At 36.4% G+C, this 22813-nt stretch overlaps 1 protein-coding gene across 3 annotated transcripts in view; it reads right to left on the bottom strand.

The window, feature by feature from the left end:
* cacna2d2a (calcium channel, voltage-dependent, alpha 2/delta subunit 2a) overlaps nt 1-22813 on the bottom strand; it is a 213955-nt gene that overhangs the window by 42211 nt on the left and 148931 nt on the right. For all 3 annotated transcript variants that reach the window (XM_079884907.1, XM_079884908.1, XM_079884909.1), the window contains 4 exons: nt 18319-18450; nt 18172-18229; nt 1390-1440; nt 13-112 (listed from right to left, as the gene is read on the bottom strand). In XM_079884907.1, the coding sequence (XP_079741033.1) occupies nt 13-112; nt 1390-1440; nt 18172-18229; nt 18319-18450 (341 nt within the window). The remainder of the gene's footprint in view (nt 1-12; nt 113-1389; nt 1441-18171; nt 18230-18318; nt 18451-22813) is intronic.

Raw genomic sequence — 22813 nt, 5'->3', positions numbered from 1 at the left:
ATGTGCACCCACCCGAGCCACGTTCACGTAGTCGTCATCAGAAAGTGTGTCGAGCATCTCGATGACAGAGGTTTTCATCAGCTTCAGGGTCAGTCCACTGACACTGCCACTCCTGCAAACACACATTAAATACATCAATGCACTGAATGCAAACACTGAGCATTCCTGCATTTATTCAACAAACAATTCATGTCTCAAAATGGCACAGCACAGAAACACGAGCCCAAAACCTCCCGTTGCCAAGCAGAACCTGTTGCTAAGTGTCTCCTTCATCTGCGTCCATCAAAAGTAAATTGTAGACGGCACGTTAAAAAGACAGTATGGAGACAGTCGATCTTCAAAAACAAAGTATGCATTTGAATTCTATGCTGCAAATTGGATTTATTAATAGCCTACAGCAGCTATTGAAAAAGCAATCACAGAGCATGAGTTCATGTGTAATTTGGCTTCCAGAGTTAGAAGGTTTAATAAAGCCGAGCACACTGGGAAAAATAAAAGACCTGGTGACAGCACTATTGTCTCATGCTTCCAGTCGTCACAATGAGATTAGTCTAAGATTGTCAGAAACGCTCAGTGCGATGCTGCTTTTGATTGGCATGAGATTACTTTGGCAAAGCGACAGCTGCGATCGGTGTATTTTTTAATCAGATATCGGTATCTATTTAAGGTTATGGATGATTGCCAGCGAGTGACAATTAACCTCCATTAAGCAGTTTTTCTTGAGGTTTACTTAAGAATATTAATTATTTTTTTGACGCTTATGCACATAATGGCTGCATGATTGAGGCAATCACTTATTTGTTAAACTACGCAGCAGTGTTACCAATGACTCTAAATGCGCACGGATAATTTCAACACTTAAGGTCTGATAAATAAAACATTTCATAATGAGGTCTAGATGATTCATAATGTGGAAGATGTGGCATTTAACAACAAAACGGTTATTTCAATAATGCATTAAATTACACCTAAAACTACATTTTTATAAGCTCCAAAAAGGCAATAAATACCTTTCAATAAATCTGTTGATGCAAAATAGTATTTTAGATGAAGCTTTTTAGAGGTCAGATAAGATCAGAGTCACAGGACATTTTAAATTCTCCACCAGCAGCCGAGATATCGGCAACAGTAATGCCATTTTTCATTGCATATAACCTCTAAGTCATATTTCAGGGAACACGGTAGCATTTTGATATTGAGGCATGAGGTTAATAAGATGGAATAATATTGTTGTCAGCCAACAGGTGGCAGTAGAGCACCACACTGCTGTCTGTGCATGCTAAACAACAGATTTATCAACACAGATGACAGTGTGTGTTAATGAGATGTGCATATGAGACAAACAGAGAGTGTGCTTGTGTGGTACGGTGTGGATGAGAGGCTACTTACACGTCCACGAGAATGATCATGTCCTTTGGAGAAGAGGCTCCCTGAATGTACCTATTAAACAGATATAAAAAGACTAGTCAGTGCTGATATTAACATTTAATTGATTTCAAATAAAACAAAAAGGCATATAAGGCATTGGTTCAGTCTTACCAATGGTTTGTTGCTAGTTGCTTTTATAAAAATCATTATGATGAAAAAGGTTGAACAAAGAGCCAAGTAATATAGTTCATAAGCCAAACTGCAGGTTGTTTACAGTAGCCAACTTATCATCTTAACCCTATAAAGCTACTGTATCACATTTGAAACTTGCATTTAAGGATCAACACAATCAAAACTTTGCTGAAAAACCTGTTTTTCAGCAATCTACTACATGCCGACTGTCATCTGACTGATAGTTCACTTTTCAGTGAGCAAAAAAGCCTTTTAGTATAATTGTAAAAACGCCAAGTGGTTCATGTCTTTTGAAATCTTTTTTTTTATATAGTAAATGTAAGAATAACTTTTATATTGTCAGTAATATTTCATTTTACTGGAACATTTACTGGACTGAGGTTTAGTTGATTATGCATAATTGTTTATATATATATATATATAAGATCATGTTAAAATGTGAGGATCAAACGTGATGCATCAGGCTTTTAAGGGAGGTTTATTTGGTCATCTCTCAATCATCATTGTATTGCATTGCATTCCAAGTTTTAAAACTACATGATCATACTAAGCATTTAAATATCATCTTACTAAGACATTATTATTGGGAGATATAAGGCCCTTTCACACAGAGCGTTGATCCCAGAAAATTGCCATAGAATTGCTAGAGTGCCTTCTTTAGGAACGCAAAAATCAGTCCGTCCCGGGATTGATGAGGACCTAGTAGTAACATTGCCAGGATCAGCCCGCCCCCTGTGTGAACAAAAGGCAGGACCAATGCCTTAAAGGGGTCATCGGATGCAAAGATTTACTTTTATATGGTGTTTGCATATAAATGTGTCTTTGCAGTGTGTGGACAAAACCACCATACAATGAAAAAAATACATTCACAACTTTTTTTTTAATCCTCAAAAAGTCTAAACACTCTCAATAATCAAGCCGTTTGGATTTTCTGAGCAATATGATGTCATATTAATGTCATATAGCAATATGATGACTGTCCCGTATTAGCATATTTCTGCCCTCAGCCATTTGTATACTGTCCACCAAGGCATCACTTTACGTGTCTTGTGTCGACACCCCTCATGGGTGAGCAGCTGCTCATTATCATTTAAAGAGACATGCACCGAAACGGGTCGCTGTGAACAGAGCTGTTTTTGAGGAGGTAAAAGGGTGTTGTTTTACACAACTATTGAGGAATTTTAACCAAATTATGTTCCAAATTTTACATGAAGACCCTAAAGAATCATACCAACTTGTGGAAAATGGGCATCTGATGACCCCTTTAAGAGGAGTGGCGTCGCAATGACGTAGTGATCGTGTGACTCTTTGACCTGGGGTTTTAAATGCAGTGTATTTTCTGGAATCATTGTGTGAAAGGGCCTTTAGAGTGATGACTGATATTTATATGCATTTTATGTAAGTATACTGTTATATAGATCTCATTGATTTACATTACAAGCTATCAGAATATCATCTTAATTTTTGGCCATATAAATATCAGCATCTGCACCAAACGCATATTTTTACTCAGTTTGGGCCTCTGAATAAAACAGGTGTTTTTTTCCTCTTCTAGTATGAGCTTCATATTCTCATTTTATCATACTATATGAGCCAAAATGAGCCATTTTTAAAAAAATATTTTTTTTTGGCTCAATAAACTATTCAATTTAATAAAAAAAATAAAGATTTTTCAGACTATTATTTCATAGGTGAGGCTTTACATGGTTAATACTATAGGTGTCATTTCACAACATCTTTTAAAATAATTTTCTGGCTCACAAAAACCAAAGTATAACATTACACCAGTCCTGTTTTCAAGCTCACTATGTCCAATCAGGCTCCTTTGACTTTTCTTGAGTTTGTGCTAAGCTAACCTGGAAGACCATCAAACCCGGACCTCCGTTTATTCTCCGGCTGACTCATCGCTCCCCTGACAAACACATTATGCGGTTCGTCCGTCTCTCTGCGTCTTTGTGCGAGCGCTAGCAGATCGTGTGCTGAGAAGAGACGCTTTGTCTCAAGCCATTTTTAGCGTGGTGCTCAATCTGAGCGCAGAAACACAATGAGCGATGTGTGGCACTTTTGTGTCACCGACAACAAAATAAATAAATAAGCAGCCGAACGCAGCATCTGTCCACTGCTGATAGAGGCTGACATATAGAAAACACTAGTGAAGCCATTTTCACTTTTCCCCGTGCAATTAAAAACGCATTACACCTGACAATCAGCCCGAGAGATTGATGGACGTCGTAAAGCTGTTGTCTTTGGAAGACTGGGGGAAACGCGTGTGCTTTTGCATGGTGAGGTGATTGGCTGTCACGCAGACAGGTAGTTAGCGCTTTGTGCTTGCAGGAGCAGGCCGATCGTCGAGGGTCTCTTCTACCGCGGTAATCAGGCTGAAGAGGCGACGTGAGAAGTGGTGCCAGGTGCCCGCGGCTCGTCGAGGAAGGCTTTTGAAGCATGGCTAAGCCCTGGAAAAATGGAAAAGCCCAGGCGAGCGACAACACAACACACACAACACACATAACGCTAACTAGCACAAACCTGTACGACGAACTTTGACCCTCATTTTGGACGCCAATCATTTCTTAATGCCACTGGAGAGTGCTAGACGTGGACTATTATAGTTGGCTGAAAGGACAAACACAGCTGAACGACTGTTTAAAGCCAGCACTAGCAACGCTCAGACTGGGTACAAAGCTTTTGGGGGTAGAAATGGATGAAATTAAATGAGTTTTTGATAACTGAAGATGCTACCCAAAAGGGCAGAGAAGCACAGTGGTACTAATTTTATCTGTTTCATTTCAAAAGTCTTTCATTTGGATGAGTATAACGTGTGTGGGAGAGAGAGAAGATGACTTCTATGCTTTGAAAAGTGTGTGAACATCAAAGAGACCAAAACCTTACACACTAATTTATGTCCATTAACTTTTTTTACTGACTAAAAGCGGTGATGCTACTAAATTTTTCCACTTAAAAGGATAGTTTATTTCTGTCATCATTTATTCACTGTATTAATTACTCAATTTTTTTTTCTTCTAGAAGAATATAGAGAAATTTTAAAAATTTTAAAAATTTTCTTGTCCATACAATGAAAGTGAATGTTGTTTCGACCCTATTGACTAAAATGTCTTACTTTTTGGGCCAACCGTCCCTTTAAATTTGGAGTAAGTATGTTTTTTTTTGTATGTTTTTGAAAGACTTCTCTTCTGCCCAACAAGACTGCATTTTTCTAATTAAAAATACAGTAATCAGAGTAATATTGTGAAACATTATTACAATTTAAATAAATGTTTTCTATGTAATATATTTTAAAGTGTAATTTATTCCTGTGATCAAAGCTGAATTTTCAGCATCATTACTCCAGTCTTCAGTGTCACATGATCCTTCAGAAATCATTATATGATGATTTCTGATTATCAATGTTGAAAACAGTTGTGCTGCTGGAAACCATGATACATTTTGTATTATTTGATGAATAGAAAGTTTAGAAGAACAGTCTGTATTTAAAATACACATTTTTGTAACATTATTAATGTCTTTACTGTCACTTTTGATCAATTTAATGCATCTTTACTGAATAAAATTATTTTCTTTCTTTTAATGGTAGTGCATGCAATCTATAATATATATTCAACTCAACAAGTAAATGTCAATACTACTTTTATGACTCTTTTATGGTGCTTTTGCATATTTTTGAAGCTTAAACCTTCAGTCATTCTTCCTAGCAAATGAATGTACAACCACAACCAGTATAATTCTTTAAAATCTGTTCTTCTGTGTTTCATGAAATAAAGTCACACAGGTTTGAAGCGACATGAGACTGTAGTTTGATTACTTAATTCAATTACGAATATCTTGGCAAGCTACAGTTTCAAATTGGCATGCTAACAACAGTGCTCTCAATCAGCAAAGTACACAAAAGATGACAGCAGACACTGCTAAATCAATTTTTTTCTCCATCTTTGCGGGAAACACAGGGATACACAAGATTTCTCTGTATTCAAAATTAATTTCCCAGCTCTGTTTGCTTTGATGCAATCAATCCACAGCATGTTCAATTCAGTTTGTGTCGTGTTTGCTCATGTTCTTACTTCTAATAATGCCTCCCTGTCTTTCTGCTCAAACAAACACACGTTTCCATGAATACAGTTTCAGTAAACACAGGAGGCATAATTGGAGGTTGAGAGTAGCGCATTAGGAGCAACGATAAAACTCCAATAAAAAACATAATGAAATTTTGCAAGCCAAAAAGATGCACATGCCTCATAAATACCGCACATAATGAAAAAAATCAATGGACTAAATGAAGGACATTAGTTTTCTAAGGGTTTAATGCATGACCTGTTCCTGTCAGGTGTAAAAGTTCAGCATGAAAAACAAACAAATATATTAAGGCAAGGTACATTTTCTAAATATATACTGTATAAATATAAAAAATCGACTTTTCTATCTAATATCTACTACTTAGTCAATAAGTACTTGTAGTTGTACAGTATAGCTTATTTAATCATATTCATTTCCAGATGGACAAAATCCAAGTTTTTTTGTTGAATATATTGTGCACAGCATTTCATGTTGACTAAGACAAAACTGTGAATGTCTCATTGATAGGACATGTAAAAGGTACGTTTAACTCATGCAAACATATCTAAAGCTGTGTTCACACTATCTGTGACTGTCGGCGAGGTCTTTAGTAGGCGTTTCCAAGTAACGTCTGTGAATTACATTTTTGGAAAAGAAAAAGACTGAATATAAATGGAATCTTAGAAATGTTTGATTTTATAGATGAACGAGAATTTATCTGCGGCGTAGGCGCCAGTCTATCTGGCTCAGAGTCGGCACGGCAAGTACCACCGTATACACAGAGATATCATAATTTATAGGAAAGTTGCTGACTGCTAAAATGAACTTCTCCTCCATCTTGCCTCGCTACTCCACTAAAGGATGTAGAGACGGATCTGCAGCTTCTGCAGAAGATATATATACACACATCCATCCTACATTCTATAGATGCCACTATTTCCAGCCTTTTATTTTACGAAGTGGACAGGAGGCAAGATCTTTACCATACCATCCTCTTACAGGCCTGAAATATACTCTCACATTTCATTCTCTTGCAGGCCTCTGTACACACTCAGACAGATAATAGTAGAATAACTTGTTCACGTGAATGACTATATTGATTATACTTAAATCACTTATATTCTGAATAAAATCCCCAGCTCTCTATTAAAATGAATGAGATCGTGTTACTTTGTCACTGGTAGTGTGAACGCAGCTTTAGAATCCATTAAAGATGGGCAGCAGATCTGAGCACTGTCGGTATCATTCATCGTCGTTTCTTTTGGCAAGTTATTTTTCACACTCTAGTCTATATTCATCGCCACTATGCGACACTGACGTTCCCGATCTGTGCTCAACTCACTGTACCATCCATGGATTAGCCTGATGGATCCAGATGTGCAGTTTCTGCATGGATTCCACTCCATAATTACCCCTCCACCGAGACCCAGCGATGCCATTCCTTCCCAGTCATTACCCACACTCCCCAGCGCCCCGGCCAGGTGACATGCAGATGGGCCATCACAAACCAGGTCTCCCAGTCCGCCAGCTTACCCAATAAACACACACACTCAAGAAGGACCATGAGCATCACGGCCACCCACAGCATCTGTTGTGGCACACCTACTCAATCTTCATCATTTATATTTTAATATACGTTTAGAATAATTAAGTAATCTCAACTATGAAATAACACATGAGAATTACATATGCCCTGTTTACGCCTGGTAATAAGATGTGTTTTGGTCGATCGGAACATAAGTGGACGACGCTAAATACGGGTGTAAACGGGGTCTAAAACGTTTAGAGTTTACACTTCCAGAGGTAGAGGAAAACGCATTCGACTGGATTGCTTTCGTAGTGTAAACGCTCATGTGGTCGAATGTGTTCAAACAGCCGTCTAGCGTCTACTCTCCACCAACATTATGGGAAGAGCTCTAGCCAGACGGGATTTAAACTTTGTCGGCTGAAGACCCAAGTTTGGTTTGAAGACAAAAACCGTACCATCACAATGTTCTCTCACCATTCCTGATTTCTAACACACACTCGGCTGCTAAAGCTAAACTAAAACTAAAGCTGCTGCTCTCTGTATGTTTCCTGATCGTCTCCAGTCGAGTTCATACTGTTTGTAAATTGCGAGAGCTTATTTTGTCCATTAGATGGAAAGATCTGAAAAACCCATACGTTTACTCTTATACTTGAGCTTTTCCTCTTTTTGTCTAGATTCCAGCTCTGCTCATTCATTAACCAACTTTAAACAGGAAGGAATATGATGAACATGATGATGCTTTTCCTTCATTATTGGCTCAAAAAATAAAATGGTAACACTTTACAATAAGATCTCATTTGTTAACATTAGTTAATGCATTAGTTAACATGAACTAACAACAAGCAATATATTATGACAGCATTTATTAACCTTAGTTAATGTTAGTTAATAGAAAGGTTCATGCTCATGTTAGTTCACAGTGCATTAACTGATGTTAATTTGAACATTAAAAATGTATTAGTAAACATTGAATTGAACATTAACTAGGATTAATAAATGCTGTAGAAGTATTGTTCATTGTTAGTTCATGTTAAATAATGTTAACAAATGAAACCTTATTGTAAAATTAACAATAAAATGTATATTCTTAGAAAATAAAATTCAATTCATATTTGTCTACAAAACTTTTAAGCAAGTGCCTTTAGATGTTTAGGGGTTTAAAAAGATCAAATAAACAGTCAAGTGTGCAAACTTTAGACTGGTAGTATAAATGTAAACTGTGTCTAAAATGAACCTTTGCAACACCTGTTTACATTTATACGTTTAGAAGACGCTTTATTCAAAGTGACATTCAAATGAGGAACATCACAAACAATTTGTCTTAAGAGCCAACAATATTCATAGTACACAATGCCAAGTTTAAAGTATAAACTAGATTAGTACACAAGCTGGAGCAGATGTGAAAGGCAGAAAAGATAAGTAAATAAAAATAAGTTATAGTAAGTTATAGTCTTTTTAAATAAAATATAAAAAAATTATTTTAAGAGCTTATATGAAGTACTTGAGTTTTTATACTTTATTTTCCTCACTTTTTATCAATAGGTGCATTCATTGGGAATTTAATCCACAGCGTTGGCATTTCTCCCGCCACGCTCTAGCAGTTCAGCTACAGGAACATATAAATACATTCTGTTGTTTCTCATACATTATTTAGCTGCTTTTCCCTTCTTTCCAGCCGACACCATACATTAGCCAGTCTTTCTGTGAAACGCCACCAGCCACACAACAGTTAAGTTCACTCAGTGATTTTGTTCCTCAGACATTTGTTGTGATCGTTCATCCAAAAATGAAAACTCTGTCATTTACTCACTCTTGTTGCACCAAACCTGTATGAATCTGCTGAACACAAAAGAAGATATTGTGTGAGAATGTTGGTAACCAAACAGTTGGTGGTATGGAAAAAAAATACCATGGAAGTCAATGGGGTCCATCAACTGTATCCATCAATATCTTCTTTTGTGTTCAGCAGAAGAAAGAAACTCATACAGGATAAACTGGGTATATAAAAAGCAAGTGAAATCCAGTTATATATAAATAAATAATAAATATTTGCCAGTATGATCAAATAATGTTGAAAAAACCCCTCAAAGATTTCTAAGGGTTGGTTCACACAGAACATTTTACTGTTAAAAATGCAAGATGCAAATCAGTGTAATAAAAAAGCATGGTCTAGATTTCTAACTTGAGCGCTGTGGTTTTTTGAATGCCGTGCCATGCACAAGACGCTGCAAAAACGCTGTCCGTCTAGAACGTGTTTACATTGAAAAACAATGGAAAGGTAGAGCAGTGGAATGGAAAAACTTATTCTGTGTGAACGGCGCCTAACAGATAAACCTTTTCTAAAAGAAAACGGACAAGATGAGTGCATTGCATGGTGGAAAACAAGCAGATCCAGCTAAATTTTCTATTATATAGATTATATTTTCTATTATATATAGAAAATTGGTATACTATGCATACTTGCATACTATGAACTTGAATATGTAGAAACAGTACATGCAGAAAGCTATTCCAAACATGGCCCAATTCGAAAACCAATTACAGGCCAAAGCCAAAATTGTACTTGCATTTGACAAGTTAATTCTGTACAGAATTGAAAAGACGTCACCGTAAGCGTCAGCAGGTTTCCTCTACATCTCAAACGATCACTATAATACTGTACACTTCAGCATCATCATGCACAGTAAACACGTTAACACAGCGACCCGTCTATAGGAGAGACAATCTCGCCGTCTATATGAAAGTGTGCCCTCTTTTCACAAAGGCTGGAGGGGCTGAAAAACCTCATCAAAAAAATGTCCCATTTCCAAGCGATGACGGAAAACACATTTCCAGGGAAGGTGCTCGAAAAAGTAAAAGCAAGGATTGACATTGTAATGTGCCTCGTGCCGCTTTGATTGTGTTGCATTCTCTCAATAGGAGAAAGACATTGGAATTCATGAGGTACTTTTATCACGGTGCAGCGTGGGTAAAAATCAATGCATTACCTCTGAAGGGTAGGAGCACTTTCTCTCTCGAGAACATTTATGCTCTCTGACCTTGTCTGTCTGTCTTTCCCTGTCTCACTCTCATATTCCTGCCTATCACGGTCTCACATTAAAAATTTGTCAATTATAGGCGCTTATCTGGGCTGAAGTTATACGGTTGACTTCCACACGTGCGGCTGCCGGTTTCCCACCGTCACAATCTGCAGGTGCGATGCAGCTCCTGATGGGGTTTATTGAAGTGTATTGACTTCACTTCCCTTTAAATGCGTGTGTACAGGCGTGTGTCTCGCGCTCATGAGTGTGTGTTAAAGGATCTGTGTATGTGTGTGTGTGTGAGCTGACAGGATTATTATTTTATGGGCCGCTGCTCTCTCGGCTCTCCTCTGGATGTGTTCTTCAATAGATTGAATTAAGATTAAAACACTGAGGCCTGTGAAGCAGGTGAGCTGTGGAAAAGAGATGTTGTCATGTGTTTATTCCGCTTTTTATTTGGCTGATTATTCAATAATTTGACGCAGAGATCAGCAGATCTGTAGGGATGGACGACCAGTCAGTTTGTCCTTTTAGGGTTTTATAAAGATAAAACTAGTTGAGAAACATAAAATGGCTATCTTGTGAATTCAAAACAGAGTCCAAACCTCTAAATATTACATTTTATATTCTTATATAATAATCATTTGACATTTTTTTTTATCTTAACTAACCAAAAAGAACTAAACATGGTACTATAATGTTTACAATGTACCATGGTAATTTTAAAGTTTTCAAACACCTTGGATATACCATGTAAAAAGTACTTTGGTAGTACTATAGTACTTTATACAGTACAGATGGTAATACTGTGGTACTTTGAAAAATATAATGATACAGAAAATGATGTAACATAGTACCATATGTACCATATAGTAACCATAGTACTTTTTGGTAGTAATAGTAAGGTACCTTAAAATATACCAAGGTAGTGAAATTCATGTCCGAGAAATCACAGAAATATTTTGTTCCATTACAAAAAAAGAAAACTCTGGTGGTATCATGGTACAATGATCAGATTGTAATACTATGTTGTTTTTTTTGGACAAGTTCCACTGTAATTTTGCAGTATTTATTGTAATACATTGGAATACAATGTAAAAAAATATCATATATACATCATGGTATATTTCAAAGTTCCACAGTATTACGTCTGATACCATCACTGTATCATGGCACTGCCAAAGTGCTTTTATTTTTTATACCATGGTACAGTGACAGTACGAGATCCAGATGTTTCGGTTTTATCGGCCATCGGGTTCATAGGACAGTAAATATTAGAGCTAGGTGTATTTGCGTATGTCAAACAAATTCAGTTTCACCATTAATGTTTAATTTTGAGAGAGAGCAGAAACAGGACTGACAGGCCTCCATCTTGTTTCGGCGGCTGTTCATGGCGTTTGAGCAGCTGCCGTAATATTTACTTAGGAGCCAGATTGACTTTTCTCAGAAATCAATATGTGCTTTGGCTGTGCTGAATATCTGCTACGCTGGGCTGAACCTGCATAGCAATGGCTTCTCTGTAACGCTCCGATAACAAAACCTACACCTCTCTCTGTTTCTCCTTCAAACTCTTCCAATCAATCCTCGTGTCTTTAGCTGTCGCTCACACTCTCTCCTCTAAATCGTTGCCCTCTCCGTCGCTCTACACGCCGTCCTTCGCTAACGTGTGTAGACATACGTTATAATAAAAGAATGTTAATAATTCATGTCAGAGCAATTGGAGACAATTAAGTGTGTTGACTGGGCCATTCATTTTCCAGTCAGAGTCAGAGTTGATGTAGAGAGTGTCAGAGTGCTGATCAGCCCCTCCAAAGAGATCTCACAAAGGTCTCCCAGGGTGTGTTCACACTTGTATTTCGGTTCGATTGGTTCGTTTGGCCCGGACCAAAAAAAGAACATTTATTCCTGGTCCACTTAGCGTTCACATTGGCATTTTAACACCAAAACCTAAAGATACCGGACCTAAAGGCACAGGGATGTGTTCACAACCTGATTGGTCGGCTTTTATTAAGTCTTTAGCGACGGAACTTGCCGAACATCCAAAACAATGCTGTGTTGGGCTAAATGAGCTTGTTGTATGTGTGTAGCTCTATTTTTTACAGTCTATGGTGTAGCTACATATGATGGTATTTAGACCAGCTGAGAACTTATGAAGAACTTATAAAGTGTGTAAAGGAGTCAAAACAGCGTCAGGAATCCCTCCGTCACACACACACACACACACACACACACACACACACACACACACACACACACACACACACACAGATCTGCTGTGAGGAGACGCAGTTCTGATGTCTGTACTGAACTGTGATGGACAACTTCAAGACTATCACAAGAAAAAACTGTGCTTGAGCATTCGGTCCTTTTCAGTGTTGCATCATGTGACATCAAGTCCCGTTTTTGGTTCATTTACATATCTTTCGTCTGTGTTGTGTTCATATCAAAGTCAAATCGCACCAGAGTTCGTTTGGAAGTGGAGCGAGACTCATGTTTTCAGTGTTCTCGGTCCTGTTGTTTGGTGTACACCAGGGTTCGGATGGTTCACACTTATTCAACTGAACCGCACTAACAGAGCAATCGCACCAGGGTTCGTTTTAATCCAACCTAACATGCCGAGTGTGAACACACCCTTTAACAGCTCAACCTTTTCTCCTAGACATCATGCTTAAAGTCCCCATGAAATCAAAAGGGAAGTTTTTTGACATTTAGTATGAATATGTCAGCCTTACTGTTGTCTTAAGGGTAGTGTGCCAATTACAAAATTCACATTTAGAAGCTATAAACATTCTTACAGTCTTTCACTTCCGCCAATATGGATAAATGATTTTGATGACGTCACTCTGCACTTCTGCAGGTTCTCATCCAATCAAATGCTCTCTAGAATGGAGACCCCCTACATTTTAAATAGACCCTGAAGCTGCGGCTGAAATAAGTTACTTGTTCGCACAATTACTATTTTCTACATGTTGAATGGACCATTGTACACTATATAGGGGGTAGGGAACGAATGAGACCGTGTTAATATGTTTTCCATCAGGGCGAATGAAGTCTGGTTTCACATTAGTGTCACGCGATCCGCCGCAGCTCCGGTCCAGAGACGCGGCAGGACAGAGCGGATCATATGCGCGAGTCGACGAAGACCACAAAACTTATCAGACACATTTGAATTCTGCACAGATTGCTGTATTTTAAAGCGATGGAGGAGATTAGGAGGAGAAACAGTTAGACTCAGCACTGATGAGTAGAAGAGATAACATCAGTGCCATGCACCAACATAAATTACACATTTTTCAAACTACAACATGATTATGTTCACAGCTTTGCTTTAACAGTTTCATATTAAATCTAAAGGGGGAATCTTTTAGACTGTGGCTGTCATAGGCTTTCAAATGCAGCTTTACCGAGCTCGACGGCTCTGGCCGAGCTGTGATATAAACTAAACGCTATTGGCTATTTAAAAAAAGGGAGGAGCTGCTCGATATGTCCCGCCCAACACTTTGAATAACGCTGCGGGTTTCAAAGCACTTCAGTGCCCTGATTCTTGTCCTTAAAAAGAAAGTAGTCTTACATCGTTTTAGAAAAGATCTCAACAATGTCTCAAACTGTGAAAATCAAAAGTCAGTAATCTCCATATGAATATTGAGAAATATGTCTCATTACATTCTCCAAAGATCAAATGATCTGAGCTGCTATCCACATTCATTCAGCATTTTGGATGTTTTGTTTACAAATGTTATCTATCTATCTATCTATCTATCTATCTATCTATCTATCTGTCTGTCTGTCTGTATGTCTGTCTGTCTGTCTGTCTCCATCAAGCTCAAGCATTCTGTAAACAAGTTATTGATAAAATGGTGAAACTAATACATTTCTTTAATGTATGGGTAATATAAGTAACTAAGTAACTAACTATATTTGCAACCCTGCAATTTATATTTAGGTTAGTAAAGTTTATTTATATAGCACATTAAATAAACAACAGTAAATCAAAGAGCATAATAAACTCCATAATTTTACATTATCATGTAAAAGTGCACTTTTAAATCTATCTTAAATCATGTTGCATCACAACAAAAACAAATGATATAATCATGGAAAATGAATGATTATTTTGAACAGTTCAAATAGATATATTACATATTTGCCTTATGCATGATAAAAGTATATGCTATATACAACTTTATACAAAGAATAATACAACTTAAAATCAATTGTTCTAATAAACAACTGCATTTTGTTTCATCAAATTGTCATGCTTCTGCTTCAAGAGAAAGTCCTTGACATGTAAACCAAGGTTAATCGTTGCTCTCTCGGGATGCCGCACAGAAGTGCTTCACATCACAGCAAGCACTATATTGGTTGTGTATGTTTTTGGCCAACTTGTTCTAATTTTGAACAAGTTGTCAGCAAAGCTCTCTCTATTTTGTTGTAGATGATTAAACCATTACGCTGCCCCAGAAGTCTGTCCGAAATCAGTTTTGTGCGCAAATGCTGCCTGCAAAGTCCCCTGTTGTGTTTAGCATGGCCGCGATGCTATATTAACCAGAACTATCTGTTGTATAATAGCACGGTATATTAAAAGTTTCCTCCGAGTTGCTTCCGAACTCCTGCACTGGCGTGTTTGAGACATTAGCTGAGCTAAGCAGCAGGCTGTTGTGTGAGTGGTCAAGCCATGCAAAGAGTGTAATACACAATGACAGCATGTTGGCCCATAATCATGCAAACTTGACCTGACACATCCTGACTCCCCCGTTGCCACGGCTTTGCCAATCAGCAGAGCGGGACACAGGTTGCCAAGCAACAGGCTCAGAAACAGCTCTGGCCGCGTGTGCGGGGGGTTAAAGAGCAGTGGGCAGACGGCGGGCGCACCGCTAGTGTGACACACGCTTAGACATGCAAACCTACAGGGTTGGTGGAACAAATGCGGCAAAAGTAAAACTCTGTAATACTGCAGGAAGCTATTCAGCATCACAATCATCAGATTCATATTCCTCGTCTGGCCCAATTTATTTTGAGTGATTCACCTTAGCAATAAATACCATGTGACTAATCACCCTGAAGCCGCAGGAAATGTAATATTATAAAAAAAATACAAATAAAATATGTAAAACATCCATACTAAAATAAAATACAAAGGCTTTTATAAAGGAGGAGCAACAGCAATACTATAAATGACACCAGAGTTCAATAAATAATAAAACGTATTATTAAAATAATATATATATATATACATATATATATGATTTTTTAATGTTATTTGTATATATATATATATATATATATATTCAATATATATATATTCAAATAGTTACAAATAACATTAAAAAATCCTATTTAATAATATGTAATATTTAATCATATTTAATCTATAATCAAATGTGCAACAGCAGCATTATTAAAAGACACTAATGTCTATATATCTCAAATGTAAAAAAAGAAAACATTTGTGATAACACATGAAAAAATATATAATTTTTATAATATTATATATTACTATTTTACAGCTTTAAAATGTGTCTCATCTCATCATAATTGACAGCTGGTTAGTTTTGCTGTGCAGAGGATTATGAATTCAAGTGATACAAAACATGAAGTATATTTTTTAACTGATGCTATTTATTTATTCATTCATGTTTATGCATATTCTGATCTTTTGGTTTGTGTGCATCAAGTTTGAAATAAAAGGAGAAAATAATACTTTTCATGTGTAAATGTAAACTGTAAATGTCCAATAACAGATATTATCACATGGTTACATAATATACATACTTTTTTGATGTTTATACTGTGATATATACCGTAATCATTATATGATATATTACTCATTAAGGGGGTCGAAGACAAATGCACGGGTCGAATCTGTCGACGAGTTTGGTTATACCTCCTTTCACATAGTAGCTCACACCACACAAACACACACACTGTAGACGTGCAGGAACAAAAGAAAGAGACAGCATGTGGAGCAGAGCGCCTGCTGATAGCGCACTCCACACCAATTCATCATCTCTGCGCTTATAGAGTTGTTATGTTTTCGTACAGCACCACTAGCCTACACACTCTCAAAAGCATTAAAAGCAACTCATTAAGTCTGCAGAGCATGTTGCAGCACAACAAAAACAATGTACAGCTCGCTCCGGCTCATCAGCAACATTAGCGCTTTGTCAGACAAACAAGCTAACTAGCTGCCTGCGCGTGTTGTTCGTCTTTAGGTTAAAAGCTTCTTACAGGTATATTGGGGATTGTTTTTTCATTTTCCTTTGCGCTGGAGACACTTTCCCTGAGTGTGAACTTAATTACTCTGTCAAAGAAGAGGCTCATTAGCGCCTCGCTAAAGTCTGGGAAACACAGCGGCACGCTCATCCAGCCATGCACCCGGCTAACACGCAAGCAACTGATAACAAGTTGTTTTCGATTTAAACACCTCGCTTTTTCCTCTAAACAGCGTTTTCTTTCTTCATTAAGTAGACAGAGATGTATTTCTGTGGGTGATTGTCTTGCTGTAGGGGTGATGTGGCGTATCGGCTAAAGTTGCTCTTCTTCGCCCTCGATCAGGACACCTAACCCCAGGCTAATCCTGAAGGGATTGTTCCTATAACAAGTGTACTGCAAGTCGCTTTGGATGAAAGCGTCCGCTACATGCACAACCTACTAAGTTCTTTGGCCCAGGCTAATGCACTTTTGCTATTTTCGCTTACTGATACTACATACTAAAAATGCGTGCTCTGCTGTTGATGAGAAAGTTGATACTAGTTCAGGAAAATTTCACCTGTTTTGTGACATACTATCTGGACAAATGTTTACGTTAGCATGTAAGCGCTATTCCCCATAGCAATGCAGCCACAGCCAACAAGAACACAAAACTTTGAATTAGTTAGTGTTATTACGTGAAAATAAAAATCAAGGCAAATCCTGGTATGAATGGAATATTTTTTTTAAATATATTATTGTAAACTAAAAAAAATATATATATATATTTCTAAATAAAACTGAATATATAACTAATCTAAATAAATGCATAAAGTAGTAAGTAAATAAATACCTTATACTAAATAAAAAATAAATAAAATAACATAAGCTAAATAAAATACACAAGTAAATAAGTAATAATCTATTAAAAGAAAATAAGTAAATAAATAAATAAATAAATAAATAATCTTTTTCACTTCAGCTTAATGAATAAATGCATAAGGAAATCAAAATAAAGAAATAAAATGACTTCAGCTAAATAACTAAATGCACAAATAAATAATGAAAAATATAATAACTAAAAATATGAAATAAATACAATAACTCCAAAAAAATAAAATAACTTCAGCTAAATAAATACACAAGTAAATAAATAACTTATGCTGAATAAAATAAATGAATTAAAATGACATCAGCTAAATAAATAAGTAAATAAATGCTTAATAAATGCATAAAGGAGTAAATAAATAAATAAATAAAATAAACTTTAATTTAAATAATAATAAATAACTTCAGCTAAATAAATAAAATAACCAGCTAAAAAACAAAAAAGAAATTAATGTTGCAAACATTTCACTGATTTGCTCTTCACATATTTAACCCTCATTTTGATGCTTGTACCTGAGCCAGGCTTTGTACCAACATACAAAAAAACCAAAAAACCTTTCTCTACTATAACAGTAGTTAACCTGAAAGAGAAAACTGACCATAGAAGATGGCAATGCTTGCTATAGCACCCCTTGTGTTAACACTGAGAATGCAGCGCAATTCTATTCTTAAACGCAACAGTGCAGGAAACCTTAATATAAAATCTTCCCTATAGATCTGGAGCACATGGGGACGAGACTGACCCGTATACTGACCCCCGGTCTGACCCCGCTGTAAACTACAGCAGTCCGACTTCATCTGAACTTCACACGCTTGCTTGCTCTCTGCAGCGAAGGCCACCGGGGAGCCAACAAGATCAAAGTCAGACTAAATGGAGTCTTTCCTCCTGTGTGTGAGTGTGAAGGCGACGCTACTCACCACGGGCGTCTCCTCACATCATACAGGTCAATCTTGTTGGGCGCTCTCCACTTAGTGGCTAGAGAGAAAACAGGACACACTCAGAGTGTGACAGGACAAATGGATGTAATGCGGTGTGGAGCAGAGCTTCCTGCAGAAGAACTGTACCTGGGTAGTATCTGGTGACACCAGTGGCACTGCCGAACACCTGCCAGCGCAGTGAAGGATCCTCACGACTGTTTTCAATGAACACCCTCTCCAGAGACTGGGTCCAGTTCAGCTCGTTCAGGATAGTGGGAGCTGAAGGAGACACGAATCACAAACATTACAGTCTGTGGAATAACACTTTACCATTTGAAATTAGACAAGCTTCAACATTCACGGTTTAAGTATGGTGAAACTCGAAAAATCAGAATATCGTGCAAAAGTTCATTTATTTCAGTAATTCAACTTAAAAGGTGAAACTAATATATTATATAGAAAATGACATGCAAAGTGAGATATTTCAAGCCTTTGTTTGTTATAATTTTGATGATTATGGCTTACAGCTTATGAACATTTTCAAAATTTCTGAGATTTTGTAAGCCATATTCATCAAAATTATCACAAATAAAGGCTTGAAATATCTCACTTTGCATGTAATGAGTCTATGTAATATATTAGTTTCACCTTTTAAATTGAATTACTGAAATAAATGAACTTTTGCACGATATTCTAATTTTTCGAGTTTCACCTGTATTCTCCCCATACAGAAAAAAATATATGTGGCATATATTCCAAATACATTGAAATATATTTGCATTGTTGTTCCCTTATATTTATCATCTTGAAATATATTCTGAAATATAACAAAAATATATGATGTTAAGTGTGAAATATATTTACATTTATAACATGTAATGTAAAATATATGACAAAATATATGGTCATAAAATGTTTAGCTTGCTAAAGAAGGGTCGAAAATGGATTTTGATCATAGTAATTCCTCTACCTTTTCCCCTATACACAAGAGTAGGCTACCATATTTCACTACTGTATTATGACACACAGCTATAAATACTGTACTTACATTTAAATGACTGCAATGTAAAATGACAGATAGTTGCTTTCCTAGGACTATTAGGCCATATTAGGTGGCACGTACCTAACACTAAGTGCAATTATTAGATTTATTGTTGTGTTTTATTGACATCTTTCCTGAAGTCATTTAAATATTGAAAATATGCACAATATTTATGATGCAATAACAGTGACCCTTCAACAGTGAAGTACACTTAAACAATAGATAGAACTCAGTGTTCAGACTCAGATAGAACTTACAATTCTGTAAAAATAATTCAAATAATAGAATTTCATAAATAAAAATGTAAAAAATAAATTGAAAATGTGTTGTTTGTTTGTGAAAATGTTAACTTTTTTATATATATTTCAAATGAAACAATTTGCAAAAGTTAAAACATATATGAACATATATGTTGTCAGTAAATATATTGACATATAAATATATTCACATATTTAACTAAAATATATTTTCAAAAAAAAAAATATATATATATTTACATATATTTAACTAAAATATATTTATTGGGCCAATTTCGAATATTTGCATATATTCCAAAAATATATTTCAAAATATATTCTGAAAATATATTTCAAATTTATTTATTTTGTGTATGGGTCTTTTTTAGCCATTATATACACTTCCGTTCAAAAGGTCTGGGTCAAGAAGGTTTTAATTGAAAATAGTACTTTATTGATTTTTTTTTCTTTTACAAGGATCCATTAAATGATGAAACATGACAGTAAAGACATTAATAATGTTACAATAGATTGCAATGAATAAGAGACATCTTGAAAAGACATTCAGTCATCTTAGCAACCCAAAACTTTTGAATGGTAGTTATTTTATTTTTCTCTTTTATTGTCATTCTTATTTTACAATTTTGATGCCTTTTTAAAGAAATGTTTTTCTTTTCAGTGCTTTATATTAATATATGTGATTCATAATGTACTTTACAAATAACATTCACAACAAATGTGAAATAAGATAGATGTGATCTGTTGAAGAACATGCTGACCAAAGGGGAATTTGGCTTTTTAAAATGTTGAAAAACAAATACTGATATCCACAAACAACATAAAAAAAAAAAAAAAATGAAAGGCAGATCTTTCTGATAACAGAGACACATGTGTCAGAACTCCATAATTATATGGAAATATTCAGAGAAGCACTTCTGCCTGTTGCAAACGGTCGGACACCATCTACAGTATCCCCGCGGTGTCCGAGGAGACGTTCACTCATCACACCTGACCTTGACAAGGTTATCACTGTATGTGGAGGGAAAACAGCTTGCTCCTGATTCACACACACTCTTAAAGGGCATCCAGGAAAGCTTGTACAATCAGAGAGGTTTCTAGAAGATCTTTTTATTCTCTGGTTCTGTAGCAAACCACCTACAGTAAGCATACTAGTGCTTTAAAGACCCAAAGACAGTGTAATATCAAGACGTTTATCAAAAGGACAAAAGGATTTCAAAAAATTAGAATATTACATGAAATCACACAGTAATTACACAGTGATACCATGGTCATTGAAGCAGGTTTCGGTTATTTTGGCAGTGTGGGCAGGTGCAAATCCTGCTGGAAAATGAAGGAAGCATGAAGTGCTCTGAAAATGTCCTGGTAGACGGTTGCGTTGACTCTGGATTTAATAAAGCACAGTGGACCAAAGTCCTCTTTTCTGATGAGAGCAAATTTTGCATCTCATTTGGAAACCAAAGTCCCAGAGTCTGGAGGAAGAATGGAGAGGCACACAATCCAGGATGCTTGAAGTCCAGTGTGAAGTTTCCACAGTCTGTGTTGGTTAAGGGAGCCATGTCATCGGCTGGTGTTGGTCCACTGTGCTGTCCACTCAACGCAGCCGTCTACCAGGACATTTCCAGAGCACTTCATGCTTCCTTCAGCAGACAAGCTTTATGGAGATGCTTCCTTCATTTTCCAGCAGGATTTGCACCTGCCCACACTGCCAAAATAACCTAAACCTGGTTCAATGACCATGGTATCACTGTGTAATTACTGTGTGATTTCATGTAATATTCTAATTTTTTGAAATCCTGTTTTCGTGGGTTTTATGAGCTGGAAGCCCAAATTATGTACAAATAAACAACTAAATACTTGAAATCGTTTAAGTTGTGGGCCCTGAATCTATAATCTATGGAAGTTTAACGTTTTGAATGGAATTATGGAAATAAATAAACTTTTCCATGATATTAAAATTTTTTGGAAAGGGTCTGTACAGTGTGTCAAAAGAGAGCCATTTTGGATTTTTGGGTTTTCAGAGATTTTTGGTCCATTTTAGTCCCAGAAGAGACATTTTTAAAATATACACTACAGTTCAAATGTTTGAGGTCAGTAAGATATATTAATGTTTTTGAAAGAAGTCAGTTATTCTCAGAAGCTGCATTTATTCATTAAAAACTGAAATAGTGAAATATTATTACAATTTATGAGAACTGTTTTCTATTTGAACGCATTTTAAAATGAAATTTATTCCTGTGATCAAAGCTGAAACATTCCTCCAGTCTTCAGTGTCACATGATCCTTCAGAATTCTTATATGCTGATTTGCCATTTCTGATTATTATCAATGTTGAAAACAGTTGTGCTGCTTCATATTTTTCTGAAAACTGTGATACTTTGATGAATAGAGTTCAAAAGAACAGCATTAATTTGAAATAAAAATGATTTCTAACATTTTAAATGTCTACTGTCTTTTGATAAATTGAATGCCTCTTTGATAAATAAACATATCAATTTCTTTAAAAAAATCCAAACTTTTGAAAGGTAGTATATTTTTTTCACAGTACATTCAGATAGCCTTAAATCTAACAAAAAAAATAAATAAATAAAAAAAAATTGGCTAAAAGCCTCTAAAACTGGCTTTTTTATTTTAGAGTTCTTCACGCTTGGTCATAAAGCTAATAAATCCATTATACGGTTAGAAAATGTCCTTTATTTTGTCCAAAACCAAAGCAAGCAGCCTTACTGACTCTCTAACCAGTATATGACAAAACAGCTGTCAATAATCATAACTTCATGTCTGATGATCTAAAACTAATTCAAGAGAGCTAGAGAAAACCAAGCAAATGTTTAATGACCACAATGCTTATATTTCAGATCTTCATATAAGCCCGTCTGATGGGATCTCAGCTGACACACACTGGATTCAGTCGTGTCTTGTGTCCCACCTCTGTGTACACGGCCTGAGAAGGTTTGGGACGCAGGCGTACAGTAGTTGCGCTAGCTTTATTTAACTGACAGCTCTCTGCAAGCGTACTCCATTTTGGTCCCATGCAGTTTGTCTCAGAGTGCAAGTGAAACTTTTGCAACGTGTCTCACTCTCTCAGCTCTCTGTTGTCCTCCTCTGTCTGTGTTTGTTACGCTCAGCGTGTCAGTAATGTCTCTCCATCTTCTGTGGTCCCTCCGTCACCAGAGCTACGCACCTTCATGACACACAGCGCAAACACTGACCTGACACTGCCAGCAAAAGTCTTCGTCCATTTCGGCATCTTCTCTTCTCCTGCACATCCTTCTTACTGAACTCTTATTCACTTTCTTACAGTCTGCTTCCTCACACAAGCATGTTTATACTGTATCTATCACAT

The sequence above is a fragment of the Squalius cephalus genome (genome assembly GCF_949319135.1).
Source record: "Squalius cephalus genome assembly, chromosome: 10".
Classification (NCBI taxonomy): domain Eukaryota; kingdom Metazoa; phylum Chordata; class Actinopteri; order Cypriniformes; family Leuciscidae; genus Squalius; species Squalius cephalus.
This window is presented reverse-complemented; position numbering and strand designations above follow the sequence as displayed.